The sequence below is a fragment of the Salvia splendens genome, chromosome 17, assembly GCF_004379255.2.
Source record: "Salvia splendens isolate huo1 chromosome 17, SspV2, whole genome shotgun sequence".
NCBI lineage: Eukaryota > Viridiplantae > Streptophyta > Magnoliopsida > Lamiales > Lamiaceae > Salvia > Salvia splendens.
Genome location: NC_056048.1, coordinates 8,922,644 through 8,937,086, shown reverse-complemented (window position 1 = coordinate 8,937,086; position 14,443 = coordinate 8,922,644). Strand labels below are relative to the sequence as shown.

The 14,443-nt window shown below is 38.5% G+C and overlaps 1 protein-coding gene across 1 annotated transcript; it reads right to left on the bottom strand.

The window, feature by feature from the left end:
- Nucleotides 1–2,619: 2,619 nt before the first annotated feature.
- LOC121773228 (probable rhamnogalacturonate lyase B) lies at nt 2,620–8,977 on the bottom strand. The gene is made up of 16 exons (XM_042170043.1): nt 8,763–8,977; nt 5,737–5,809; nt 5,530–5,651; nt 5,344–5,397; nt 5,143–5,259; nt 4,950–5,069; nt 4,738–4,873; nt 4,463–4,633; nt 4,226–4,381; nt 4,042–4,148; nt 3,848–3,938; nt 3,619–3,760; nt 3,384–3,540; nt 3,194–3,310; nt 2,993–3,119; nt 2,620–2,919 (listed from the first exon to the last, which is right to left on the bottom strand). The coding sequence occupies exons 1-16, from the start codon at nt 8,861–8,863 to the stop codon at nt 2,671–2,673; spliced, it is 2,040 nt and encodes a 679-aa protein (XP_042025977.1). The 5' UTR covers nt 8,864–8,977; the 3' UTR covers nt 2,620–2,670.
- Between the last annotated feature and the right edge of the window lie 5,466 nt (nt 8,978–14,443).

Sequence of the window (14,443 nt, the reverse complement as noted above, 5' to 3'; positions counted from 1 at the left end):
TAAACATGATTTGGAGGAAAATTAAAAAAATAAGTACATTATGGTATAATAGTCTGGTTTGCAGAGGTGATTTGGAGTTTGCATGCAAGGGACAGAATGGAGGAAATCATGTACCACTTGAAAGATAAACAGTAAAACGAATTAATGAAGGAAAAACAAGAAACAAGAGCCGCAATGCTACCACCATGAGAATCTGGACAAGAATTTCTATTCCCTAAAAGGGAAAACTTGACAAAAGTTTATTCAAATTGCCTCACAATAATAAATCTAGTGTTTGTTGCATTACAACGATACTCTACATGATTGATTTCTATGGACTCATATAGAGTAATACTATGTTTTATCACAAGAACGTGATATCAATTTCAGCCCTTATTAGATTAGTGCAAACATGGGTTCGAATCATAAAATGTGCAAAAAAAAGCTATTTTTCAATTCTAATTTTCACTACAAATGCAGTTGGTCTATACTTGAAATACATATATTCTTGTTTCTTTTTTTATGAGCGTTTTGAAATATACAGTAATTACTGATGGTAGTCACTAGTCTATGACTATATCTATGAAAAGCTAGCACCACAAATTGAAAAAGGGAATCTTGACGAAGCCCATAATTTCCTCATCATCATGTAATTGATCTAAATTGAAATGCAAAGGGAATTAAATTCGAGCAGAGCTTCCAAGGTAGTACTGTTATTCAGAGTTATGCTAGAAGAAAGGAATTAAAGTTGGTTAGAAGTGATGAGGAAGTGTGTCAGTGTGCAGTGTTGATGTGATGGGAGATGTTAGAGAGAGAGAGAATCCAAGTCAAATACTCCCTCTGTCCCCGAATAAGAGTCGCTAATTTCCATTTTGGGTTGTCCCCCATTAAGAGTCACTCTTCATTTTTACCATAAATGGTAGTAGGTCCCACATTCCACTAACTCACTCCACTCACATTTTATTATAAAATCAATATAAAAATATGGGTCCCACATTCCACTAACTTTTTCAACCAACTTTTCTCTACATTTCTTAAAACTCGTGTCCGGTCAAAGAGCGACTCCTATTAGGGGACGGAGGGAGTAATAAGTAGCATTGTAGATTTGGAAGAAATTGCAGAAGCAGAATGGAATAGGTTGGTTTGGGGAGACAGCCTCTTCACACACCCAACTTTTGTCTCTTCCTTCTTATGTAACTTCCCTTTCCATATCTCCATTTTCAAACTGTTTCGCTTCCCTATTTACCAACTTCATTTTTCTCTTTTAACTTTTTCCAAAATACATACGTATTTCAAAAATTAAAACACAAAATCACCCAATCATTGCCATATAAAAACAAATTAGTAAGCATCTAAGATGATGATAAAGAAGTGTTGCTAGTGATTAATTTTGGTGCATAGGATAATTAAGAAGAAAACTATTCATAAATTGGAATTTAATATGATGAATGGTCTTATGAAATGTAAATTTTGAGGATTATAAAAGTGTAATGCCTGAAGGTCTAAACACATAAAATGAATTTTGCTTCTCTAAAAATATAATAGCCTGCAGCTCATATGCAACTGTAGCCAACTGTACGAGAGTTACTGCACCGTTCATACTAGTATCAGTATGGTTCACCATCGACGATCTAATCTGAATCGTTGATATTTGTATAATTTACTACTCCCTATTATCGTAAACAAATGCATTATCATAAGGATGCATTTACATTGTGTATGTACAAGTACAAAGATGCATTGTTTAATGTGAAAATCAAAACCATAGCTTAGCACTGTCAATTGTACTACTCCCTCCGCCCGCCCGTCATTAGGAGTCTCATTTATGCGTGGCACGAGTTTTAAGAAATGTTAAGAAAAGTGGTTGGAAAAAAAGTTAGTGGAATTTGTGTCCCACTTGTATATATTAGTTTTAAATGAAATGTGAGTAAAATGAGTTAGTGGAAGATGAGACCATATTACCACTTATGGTAAAAGTGAACCGGAACTCCTATTCGCGGACGAACTAAAATGAAAAAACGAGACTCCTATTCGCGGACAAAGGGAGTATAATCTATTGGTATATTATTAAGTACTACTTCCTCCGTCCACGAATATGAGTCTCATTTCTATATGGCATGGGTTTTAAGTAATGTTAAGAAAAGTGGGTGGAAAAAAGTTACTCGTATATTGACCCCGCTTGTGTATATTACTTTTAAATAAAATGTGAGTGTAATGAGTTAGTAGAATGTGAGACCTATTACCATTTATAGAAATGAACTGAGACTCCTATTCGCGAACGGACCGATGGAACAACATGACTCCAATTTGCGGACAAAGGGAGTACTATGGAATGAGCTATATTTGAAATTTACAAATTTATCTCGTACTGTAATAAAAATAAGGTGTGGGCCTATGAAAGTTTGGAGTGTGCCTAAGTACTAATAAAGAATTCAAATGATAACACGTCTTCTTGTGGGCCTCCAATATGGAGTAAAATGTTATGCTCCTGGGCACATATAGTCTGATACAGATATATATTACTACTAAGAATTCAAATTTTCTTATTAAGTCTTCATTCAAAAATATTCTAAATGAGCTTAATTAGCTGATGTTTAGTCATTCAATGATTTTGGGTTAACTATAGATGAGACGAGAACATATTTTTACAACCGATAATTCTGTCTTTCATTCTACCTTACTGTATATTTTTCATGTCTGAATATTCGAAGATGGACCCTCTAGACGAATATAATCATACATGATCCCTCTCCAAGGGCTAGATCCTCTCAATTGAGTCAACAACATTGCATGTTGCCCACAAACAAGAACACAACCTCTTACACTCGCACTATAAAGCCAATACAGTCCATGGATTCCATGTCTAGCAATCGAATTGTCCTTCCCAATTAGCCCCGTCGTAAAACATGGAGCCTCTCCTACCTCCGCGTTGATCCTCACCTACAAACACCAAACTCAAAACATCAAAACACAAACACTAGGTAAACCTTATATCAAGTCCAAGAATGATCACCTGCAGCTCAGCATCGCTGGCCGAGGCCAGTGCAATCCGCAGGGTGTAGTTTGCTGAAGTGTCGACGTCTGTGAGGTTGAATAGAACCCTCCATGTTGTTGGGACATAGGTTTTGTTCCCTATGTTTCTGCAAGAAAATATTTCACTTGTATCAAAGTTTAAAGATATACTACTAATTAGGTTTATGTAAAAAATACCTACCTATTCACATGAGCAAAGTACCAATCAGTCTGATAAACGCTTGTTTCGACTGAATGTACCAAATCCTCATCCGGATACAGATCGGTGTAACGATCCCACAAGCCATACTGCCTGAATCTGTGGAATTTCAAGCAAAGTTTATCGCTGCATTGCTCGTGATCATGTGAAAAAAACCACGGTGTTTACTAACCTGTCGGGGTGGACATTGTAGAGCTGGTTCATGAGAGACGGGTTTGGATCAGGCACGTAGAACTCAGCAGCTGAACGGTCAGGGACCCCGATTTCCCACACTGTAGGCCCGTCCCTCGGAGGATCATACACAAGATTTTTCAGCCTAATCTTGCTTCCTTCAATGAAAAAACAATCTTGTTTTTTGTTAAGGAAAAGACACTGAGCTTATGCTGTAGTGAAGAGACTGTCCTAACCTGGTTCGATGTTGATCGGAACATTGTATTTGTAGTCTCCAATGATCCCGGGAACCCAAGCATAGAGGCTATAGTTCCCAGCTCTGATGTTATTGATTTTGAAGTATCCTAAAGCATCACATTGGCTCCAGAACTGATAGCCCTGTATACATCCAACCAAAAGAAACCATGTTAGGTTTAGTGAAATCTTGTAAACAAGTTGGATTGTGGAAGATTTGAAGATATTAACCTTGCTTTCTCTCTGCCATGATCCTGGATCCCCGGGGGAAGCAAGTCCAATGTACACATTGCTAGCGGTCATAAGGCGTTTGTTGATAAAACTGAAGCAAACCAGGCATAATCAGGGATGGACGCAGAAAAAAAACGAACTAAACTTTCCTAATTTTAAGTTTGTGATTCAAGAAATAATTTTTTATTTACTACCTGTCGCGGACAAGTAACCGGCCGCTTACTCTGCCTCTCTGCTTGGCACGAGGGAAGTCGTCCGACGCCAGGAAATCGTACGGCCAATGTTGCGTTTCTACGAGCATCTAACAGAGTATCTATGTAAGAAATTACATGCTAAAGCTCTGTAAAGTCTTGAAAAAGAACACTGTGTTGCAGTTACCTGTTGCTTGGCATCAGGCCACAATGCGAGCGGATCTTGGCCGGGTTGGACCGAGTTCAAGTAGACGAACACGGGTCCGAAAACCTTCTTCCACGGCTCGCCACCCCGGAACTCCAGCTCCAGCGGCAGGCCGGCATAGTGAGCGCTGAAGAACATCTGCACATATCATGCATTTTTTCAAGCATTGTTTGCAAAATACTTAGTATATTAAGTTTTGTTTTTAACTGGCCCACTTACAGACAGGGCGATTGGGCCGGCGTGCGAGGTGAGGTCCTGCTTCATGTGCCCGGCCGTCTTGAACTCGTTGCTCGGGGTGATGATCCAGAACCCTGTAGTAAGGTCCGGGGCTATCCAGCCGTGGACCAGACTGTCCTTGTTGTCGCTTGAGTATTGGTACTTGTCGTCCACCTGTACACGCCACGTGTATAAAAAATTACAACTTCAAACTAGTAACCTCACATTATTTTCAACAAGTAGGTTAGGAGATCAAGTCACTCAACAAAAATTAGTACCTCTCCTGTGAGGAAAGCGTTGCTTGGATTCGATAATAGAACAGCTTCCGGGTAGTCTAGAACCTGGCTTCTGTTCCGGTTTTCGCTCGTTGGCATAATCCTCTGTCTGTCGTCCGATATTGCCATGTATTGAAAGCTAGAGAACAAAACACAATGCTTCAATCACCAAACCATAGCTAAAATTAGTACAAAGAGAGATGACAAAGCTTTACATATTTTCTTGTAGCTTAAACACTATCCTCCCCTGAGACAAGTGAAGATCCGGCCAGTCTTGGAGGTGCTCGAATATTGCATACGAGTAGAATCCAGGGCAACCGCGCAGCATTATGAACCTTCCCATTAGGACATAAAACTCGCTTTAGACTGTCCGACAAGTGAAGATCATGTTAGACGAGTCGAATATACCTTTTGTCAATGTTGAGGGGAGGAACCCCTGTCTGCGAAGAATCCCAAGTCCGAACGAACGAGAGCTCCACTTGTTCTTCGTCTTCGTGTACAACAAAGAGATTAGTCCCATCAAGCCTGCACCATTTCAATGAAAACAAATATAGATTAATTTCATTTGCTTTAACAATTGGAATGAGAAAAGGATGGAGCATTACTAACCTGTCAAAAATTTCTTTAGGGTGGTCAGGTGAGCTCCAAACAAGATCCCAATACCTATAAATTTAATTTCATTTTGTTATAAGGCATGGCATCTGAATATTCATTACATGATCATTAAACTAAAAATAATTTTCTATAGATATCAAACCTTAACATTGCACAAAGTAGAAAATGGTGTGTATGTACCCTCTGTTGTTTTCATTGTACTCTTGTTTGAGTAGATTCTGAATTCCATTGTAGGTTATTCCAGTGATCATGCCCTCTGGGGTTGACAGAGTCACATTGAGGATGCCATTGTCCAACACTACCTGCATATTATAAATTTAATTTATTTTTTATGAAAATGTAGAACATGTATAGAATTGTAAAGAATTCAAGAAACATAATGCTTACGTGGTCGTCGAAATCATGCATCTTTACTGGAGGGTAATATGTATCGCCATCGGTCTCATTTTTTTTAACCTTTCTGCACTTGAATAAAAATTAAAAATTTTCTCAAAATTATGAAGATCAATTTGCATATAATATAAGGTGTAGAGAAAATTTCTTATGTGATGCTGATAAATTATCACAAAGTGCGTAGGAATGAAGAAAAGAAACATTCCTAGTTCTAAAGATGAGCAATAATAATTAAATAAATAAATCATATAGTGGTGTCAAAAAAAATTCATACTAGATAGAAGGGATGTGAGAGCATGGATAACGATTGGGGCTGGGCCGCATCTCGCGAGTCCCGGTCCGTCCCGCGCGTTGGAGGAGGAGGCGGCACGGCCTGGGCCGGTCCCCGTGCCGCTATCGCGGCCTGGTGCCCGTCCCGTTGCCCGGCCTGGGACGGCGTTATTCGGGAGCCGGGCCGCATCCGCGAGTCCCGGCCCAGCGTTACACGCTTATCGGGCCGGGCAGTAACCGATTTTTTTTTAATTCGAAATTTTTTTATAAATACTACTCCATTTTCATACACATTCAACTTTACGTTCAATTTTAAATCTCTTCTTATAATTCCAAAAAATGTCTCCTCGTCAAAGAATATTCGAAGATCAATTGACCCGGGTGTTAGGCGAGGCGCTGCCGGCAATCTAAGAAGAAATGAACAACGAAGTTGAACGCTTCCAAGCTTGGAACGAAGAACAAACCCGGGTACCACGTTCCCGGATGTATATTCACCGAGACCGTGAAGCAGCTGCGTTTCGGCTTTTCACGGATTATTTCTCAAGAGATCCGCGATGGAGTGATCAGATGTTCCGTCACCGGTTCCGGATGTGGAGGCCTTTGTTCCTACGCATTGTCAACGCAGTTGTATCTCGTGACATGTATTTCGGCCAAACTACCGATGCTGTGGGCCGGCAAAGTATATCGACGTTGCAGAAATGCACGTCTGCCATTCGTCAACTCGCTTACGGAACTACATCAGATATGTTCGATGAGTATCTCCATGTAAGCGAGCCTACTGGACGGGAGTGTCTCGCGAGATTCTGTCGGGCAGTCATCGAAGAATTCAAGGATACGTACTTGAGAAAGCCAACGACCGACGACGTTAGGAAGTTGGTCGACATGCACGAGCGGGTCCACGGCTTCCCGGGGATGCTTGGAAGCATCGACTGTATGCACTGGCAGTGGAAGAATTGTCCAACGGCTTGGAGAGGACAATACACTAGCGGGCACAAGGGCACACATCCGACGATTGTCTTGGAGGCCGTTGCCGACCAACGATTGTGGATCTGGCATGCCTACTTTGGTGTCGCGGGGTCCAACAACGACCTCAATGTGTTGAACGAGTCTCCATTGTTCAACGACTTGTGTGCCGGGTGAGCACCGAACATAGAGTTCACGACCAACCAACGTCGGTATAGTATGGGGTACTATCTGGCAGACGGGATCTACCCTCGATGGCCCGTGTTCGTGAAGACTATCACAGCTCCGACAACCGATCGGAGGGCAATGTTTGCCCGAAGGCAAGAGGCGGCTCGGAAAGATGTCGAGCGTGCATTCGGAGTCCTCCAAGCGCGGTGGGCTATCGTGAAGGTAGCGGCCCGTGGTTGGCAGCGGTCACACATCGCCGACATCATGTATGCATGTATCATAATGCATAACATGATCGTTGAGGACGAGCAAGATAACGTCATATCGTGGAGCGAGGATCCGCTCGCCAGCACCGGGAGTGACTACGTTGTCACCGAGCCGCCCGTGCAGGGCCTTCCTCTCGACATCCGCAATGTCATGGTCCGTTCAGCTGCGATGCGCCAAGAGGAACAACACACTCGCCTCCAAGCCGATCTAATCGAAGAAAAATGGACTCGCACCAACGTTTTCCAGCATTGACGTTATGTTTTTATGTATTTTATTTTCAGTTTTAAAATTTATATGTTGTAATTTTGCAGTATTCGGCGAGATTAAATTTTCCGTGTTATAAATTTCCGGCGTTTTTTTAATGTTTAAAATAGGTTGGAGTTGTGAATAGTGTCATTTATTAGTTGCGACCCGAGTTGCGGCCTGCAGGGTTAGAGGCTTCTCAGGCCGGGCCGCAGCTGTAGAGGAATGATGACGTGGAGGGGACTTGGGGTCGGAACTTGGGACGGGGTTATTTATGCTCTGATGCAAAAGAAAGTGAATGGTGTGTGTGTGATGGAATCAACTTTTTTGTTGGGAATGGGAGGTGATCACGGGAGTGCACCAAACTAACTTTCCCTGCCACATAATCATGCTACTATGCATGTGATACTTCCTCCGTCCGCTATTAGGAGTCTCATTTCTTGGCGGCACGGGTTTTAAGAAGTGTTAAAAAAAGTGAGTGAAAAAAAGTTAGTGGAATAGGGGTCCCACTTGTATATATTAGTTTTAAATGAAATGTGAGTGAAATGAGTTAGTGGAAGGTGAGACCCTATTACCATTTATGGTAAAAGTGAACCGGGACTCCTATTCGCGGACGGACTAAAATGGAAAAATGAAACTCCTATTCGCAGACGGAGGGAGTATAATACCATAGTACATATCTAGAGAGAGAATGGGTGATCAAAAATAGCTTTTATGGCAAAACAGAGGAATTCATTTCCTCCAAAACTATTATTCATCATTGGAAACCAAATTCGGTTTGTTGGGTTTAATTCTATTGTTTGTATTTATAAGGAGTAACATATAAATATAATCCTATTTACATTTTACTACTAATATATGTCCACTAGACATATTAATAAGTTTACAAATTAACTTTTTCGAGGCATGCATCCAAAATATGTGAAAACAGATTCAATAAAAAGGCAAAAGGGAATTGAGAAAAGAGTGAAGAACTGAGAAGAGATTAAAAAGTCAAATTAAACATAAAACAGACTCTCTTTACCTCATACATGAATGATAACCATGCACATAAAATAACAATTTGAAGGAAAATAAATAAATAAAAGATGATTAATTGGAGACTTAACTGCCATCTTGATGCAGAACATTGTGTAAGCAAGAATATTTGAAGAAGAAGAAGAAGAGCCATCCAACTCAACTTCCAACTACATTGTATCTTCCTCCCCATTTTTTTTCTCACTCTCTCTCTCTCTCTAGTTGTGGAAGAGAAATATTTTCTAGTTTGTAGTGAGATAAAATTTATTTCTGATGTTTTATGGTGCAGAGAGGAAGGTGTGTGGGAATGAATATGAGAATGTGTGAGGCAACAGTTACTGCAACATATATAGCATAGAGGCTTATAATTGAAGGACAATTCGCAAAACAAACATTTGATAAAGACTTTTGGCGTTTCTTTTTACCCAATTCTTTTCTTTTCATGGATTTTTCTTTTTTCAAATGTTCTACAATCGACTTTTTCATTGTCTGGATCCGCTAATTCATCTACTTACACATTTACTTTTTCCAATGAAATACGGTAGAGCCGTGGTCTTTTTTTTTTCCTTTACTTTTGTTCCTAGTAAATTTTAGTAAGTAAAACTTTGATTTAGCAAGTTGACAAGTATTAAGTCTGAATGTATTCTCGCCTCTTAAAAAATTTTATTCGAACATGAGTAAAGTTTGTGTATGAATTGAAAAATAGCCTTATAACTTCAATAAGCAACAATTATTTTATTCGAGAAAAATATTGTTGATGGTCAATGGTCACTACACTACCCAGCAAATGAAACTATTCTTATAGTAGTATACTGTAAGAAGTTGTGTGCAGGGATAGAAGCTATATTTGGACCAAAATGATGGGTGGTATAATTAGTTGAATAATCCAAGCTATTAGCTCCATAAATACGGCTGAGACATTTATTTTAGTATTAGCTGGAATCCAGACTCAGTGAAATCTAGCTAATCACCTAGTTTGTTTCCTTCACACTTATAATATGGTAGTATCATTTATTATTTCCGATTATATATCACTTATTATTTCCAATTATATATCACTTATTATGGTTATACTTGTATTTTCTGTAAAATAACTACATTCGTTCATATAAATAGTTTTAATTGTAGACGATACCGATTTTAATATAATAATAGTTGAATAGTATTAGAGATAGAGAATAAAAGTAATTGATATATTATAACCGAAAAATATGACTCAATGTAAAATCATAGAAATATGGGATATGCATGGATGACATGTTGTTTTTATTTTTTATCTATACATTAACGAATTTGTCCTTTTTCATTCTTGATGAGTTTGACTTTAAAAACAATTAACAAATTTGTTGTTTTGTATTCTTGGTGAACTTGACTTTAAATTATTTATACAATGATCAAACATCACTTTGTAAACCGTTGCATCACTATTCACCACTTAATGCGTTGATGGTAGCAACTAGCATGATCAATTATTTCTAAAGGTTTGTTGTCCAAATTTTGACTATTATTAACCATATGTACATCCATCCCATGCCAAAAATTTATGTGTAGCATTAGCATGGATGAAGTAATCCGTTTTCAGTAGTAAGTACAAAAAATAACGCAAAATACGGACTTTAGAGACAAGGACAATATATATTTAGCGCCAAACAAAACTAAGTACTTTAGAATAAATGAATATAAAAAAATGGTTTACCTAAGAAATAAAGTATAACCAAATATAAGTAAAGTATCAATTAAAACTTTTGCACCATAAAGTATTTTAAAGATTTATTTAAGCATGATATAAAACAACATGAATCAATATTATTCAATAGACAACTGAATTATATTATTTGACATAATCCGAATTTACTCACCATTCCATACATATTTCTTTAGGGAATTAGGGTAATGGTCTTCTATTTTTAAACCTTAAGCTATTCAAGTGGAGAATCAATTTGTATTTAATATCTTATCTTATACAAATATGTGTTGACATTTTAATGTGATCGTATTGACATTTTTAATACACTACGTTGATGAGTTAGCAAGTTAGCAATTTAAGAAAAGTTAGCATTATAACGCATCCATATATATATACAACCAACGCTAGCTAAATAATAAAATGTGACGATGCATCCATTAGCATTAGATTGACTAAAAAGGGATGTGGCAACTTAGGCACTTAAATTGCAAGAATTTAACAATTTTGTCTGTTATACCATAAGACTATGGTATAAAAGTAGGTATTGCTTTGCTTATACTCAAAGGGCGGTTTATCTTCTTCCTTTCTTTTTTTTCCACTCAATATTTTAATAATCTATACCACCGCCATTAGCAATATGCTCATGTATATTTAAATTTCTGCTTTGAAATGTTTACCTACTTATATTCAAAATCTGAAGTTAAATTACTGTAATTGTAAAATATAAATGCATTATATTTTGATTTCAAATTCAATTTTTTACTTATTTATGCCCAAAATCTGAAGTCAAATTAGGTTGAAGTTAAAAGGTTTTTGACATCTGTCCAAAAATGTAAAAAGAGATGGATTATCTTTTCCACTTATTCAATTTTAAAAAAGGAAAAAGATAAATGAGTGAGTACTGATCAATTTTGGCTCCGAAAAAAGGTAAAAAAAACTATTACTCCTAGTAACCAAAACATATAGTTCGCTCTTCCGAAAATTATTTGATATTGGAACATAGAGAAACGATGTGCTATATATCGTGAGTTCTTTATTTGACTACAATCCTCGTTCGACGTATGTTTAATATTGTTTGTGTAGGGATCAGGCCACTATGGATTCACTAATTACTGGGACCTCTTTTATTTATCGCAATTTGAGATAGTTAATCTCAGAGGTACAAGCCAAGTACAACTGTGATATCAAGATCATTACAAGCTGATTAAGTATTACACGGTAAGAACCCTAAGCTATCTCAAGAACATCTCTGGACTTGAGACTTCAGCTTCACCGAGTCACCTGCACACTTAGTAGAAGTATTAGTCACACAAGAAACTGATCCCGAAGGATCTAAACATGTAGAACAGACTAAATCAGAGAATCGGGTCATATATGGCTCAGGTCACAGCAGTGACTGCACTAGGCCTCAGACCTCAATCCTCACTGCAAGTCACAAAGATGAACATCGTTGAACAAACCACACAATCAGAGATCTGTGAAACCCTAGATCTCACTGATTCTCGCACACCACGGCCATCTCAACACACGGATCCACAAGCACCTCTTAGAACACAGTCTTGCACACAAGAAACCCTCGCACAACACCTTCAAGCACAACTGGGTTGGTCACAGAAGAAGACCGAACCCTAGGTTTGAGAAGGAAACCGAAGTAGTGACCTAACTCTCAAACTACACCGATAGATCTCTCTAATGCTGAGAATCATCGGTCGAAACAGGAGCTTGAAGGAAATCACCGGCCAAAACCGGAGTTGGGCCATAACACAAATGAATGGGCTCAACAAAATACTAGCCAAAGCAATATTATTAGCAACCCACTTGAAAGGAGTCCAATATTGAACAGTTTGTTTTGTTTTATATATTTAGTTTAATTTTAATATATAAACAAAATCTTATTGAAATTTTAATTTCACAAAATTCATAAAAATCAAAGTTCGATTTACTCGTTTTCTCTATGACTTCAAATAAATGAATAAAATAACAAATAAAGTTTTGATTTTTATGAAAATTAAAATCATTTTCAATAATTTTTTTAAGAATCAAACTAAATATATATCATTGTTGGTGCAGTGCTATGTTTGATGTAGTAGAAATTGATCACTTTTGCTATGTTTGGGATTAGTCACTTTTTAGCCATATTTCCTCACCTTACCTAAGAGCCTACATTATAACCGAAAATAAAGACCTTTCGGATTTTTGATTTTAATCACATAAAGTAGATGAGAGATTAGACATCGAGCAAGCATATGGTAAACTTTGCATGTTGCATGATCTGAGAGCATATATTCTTTACCTTATGCACTTTGAGAGTGAGTGATAAACACATTCTAAACACTTGTGAGCGCATGTACTTCAAGGTGATCAACGAGCTAGTAATGAAAATGCACTAATAAGCTTTGCTTGATTTGATTTGTATTCTTGTCAAACTCTTTGTAAATCGTGCCTACCAATTGCTGAGTGATGAAGATTAAACGTGGAAATAAGCTAACAGCTCCCGAGCTTCAGGAGCCGTTGGATCGCGCGCCATTGCAGAGCTTAATTCTCAGCCGTTGATCCAACTAGCCGTTGGGTTTAAACTGAAAGTGAATAGTTTGTTTTAGCTTGATTTGTTAGTTTGTTGTTTTAGCTGTTGATTTTCGGTTTTCATATAAGTCAATGATTGAATAGAATCATTTTGTAACTCAAACACGATTCACATTCTCTCAAGAAAGAAATACAAGAGTTTTCCTTTCAATCACCCGTGTTCATCTTATTCGATTGTGTTTCTCGGTTATCTCCAACAAGTGGCGCCGTCTGTGGGAAGATCCGGCGAGAGTATCGATCGAATTCAGTGTTCGGCGACGTGGTGATGGCTTCAAGATTTGAAGCAGAGAAGTTTACCGGGAAGAATGACTTCAGCCTTTGGAGGATGAAGATCAAGGCGATGCTTATCCAGCAGGGGTTGTCGGAGGCTCTGGCTCCAGCGAGCAAGACGGAGGAGGTTCCAGCGCTCGATGAAAAGGCCAAAGCAAAGCGGGCAGAGATCTTTGCTAAGGCTCATAGCACTATTGTGTTGTGCTTGGGAGACAAGGTGCTACGGGAAGTGGCGAAAGAGACAACGGCTGCTGGGATTCTTGAGAAACTAGAAGACTTGTATATGACTAAGTCTTTGGCAAATCGACTCTTTATGAAACAGAGGCTATATTCATATCGTTTCTTGGAAGACAAGGGTATATTGGAGCAATTGGAAGACTTTGATAAGGCAGTGGATGATTTGGAGAACATTGATGTCTCCATTGGTGATGAAGACAAAGCTATATTGCTGTTGAATGCCTTACCAAAGTCGTTTGATCAGTTGAGAGACGCCATACTTTTTGGGAGAGAAGGGACGGTTACTCTACAGGAGGTTCAGAATGCTTTGAGAGCCAAGGAATTACACAAGAAGGGCTGCAAAGTAGTTGAATCTGTACCAGAGAGTCTCAACATCAGAAAGCTCAAACTCCAGAAAATTTTCAAGAAGATCGGTGGAAATAGCAAAGCATCATCGAGTGATCAAAGGGAGACGCGCTCTTGTTTTTGGTGTAAAAATCCAGGTCACTTGAAGAAAGACTGCTTCGCTTGGAAGAAGAAACAAGCCTCTGAATCTGGACAAGGGAGAAATACCACTGATTTTGTGGAAGACACTGAGGAATCTCCTGAAGTATTGAATGTTATGGCGTATGAGGATGGGAGTTCATGGATTCTTGACTCCGGATGCAGCCTCCACATATGTCCATGTGAGGAATTTTTCATTAATCTGAGAAAGTCTACAGGTACAGTTATATTGGGCAATAATCAGGTGTGCCATGTTGAAGCAATTGGAGATATAAAACTCAGGCTGGATGATGGCTCTGAAAAAATCTTGAGTGATGTTAGATTGATACCTACTGTGAAAAGAAATCACATATCATTAGGCATGCTTGAGAAGAGAGGATACACTTTTGAATCCTCTGATGGAGTAATGAAGATCAAAAAGGGGGCCACAGTGATCATGAATGGAGAAAGAAAGGGCAATTTGTACTATCTTTGTGGAGCTGCTGTCAAGACTGATGACTCACAAGTTAACAC

Coding starts and splice junctions, on each gene's coding strand:
- LOC121773228 (XM_042170043.1), bottom strand. CDS start 8,863: ATGGGGAGGAAGATACAATGTAGTTGGAAGTTGAGTTGGATGGCTCTT. Junction 5,260..5,343: donor CCTAAAGAAATTTTTGACAG/GTTAGTAATGCT, acceptor GAAATGGTGCAG/GCTTGATGGGACTAATCTCT. Junction 3,120..3,193: donor TACTTTGCTCATGTGAATAG/GTAGGTATTTTT, acceptor ATTTTCTTGCAG/AAACATAGGGAACAAAACCT.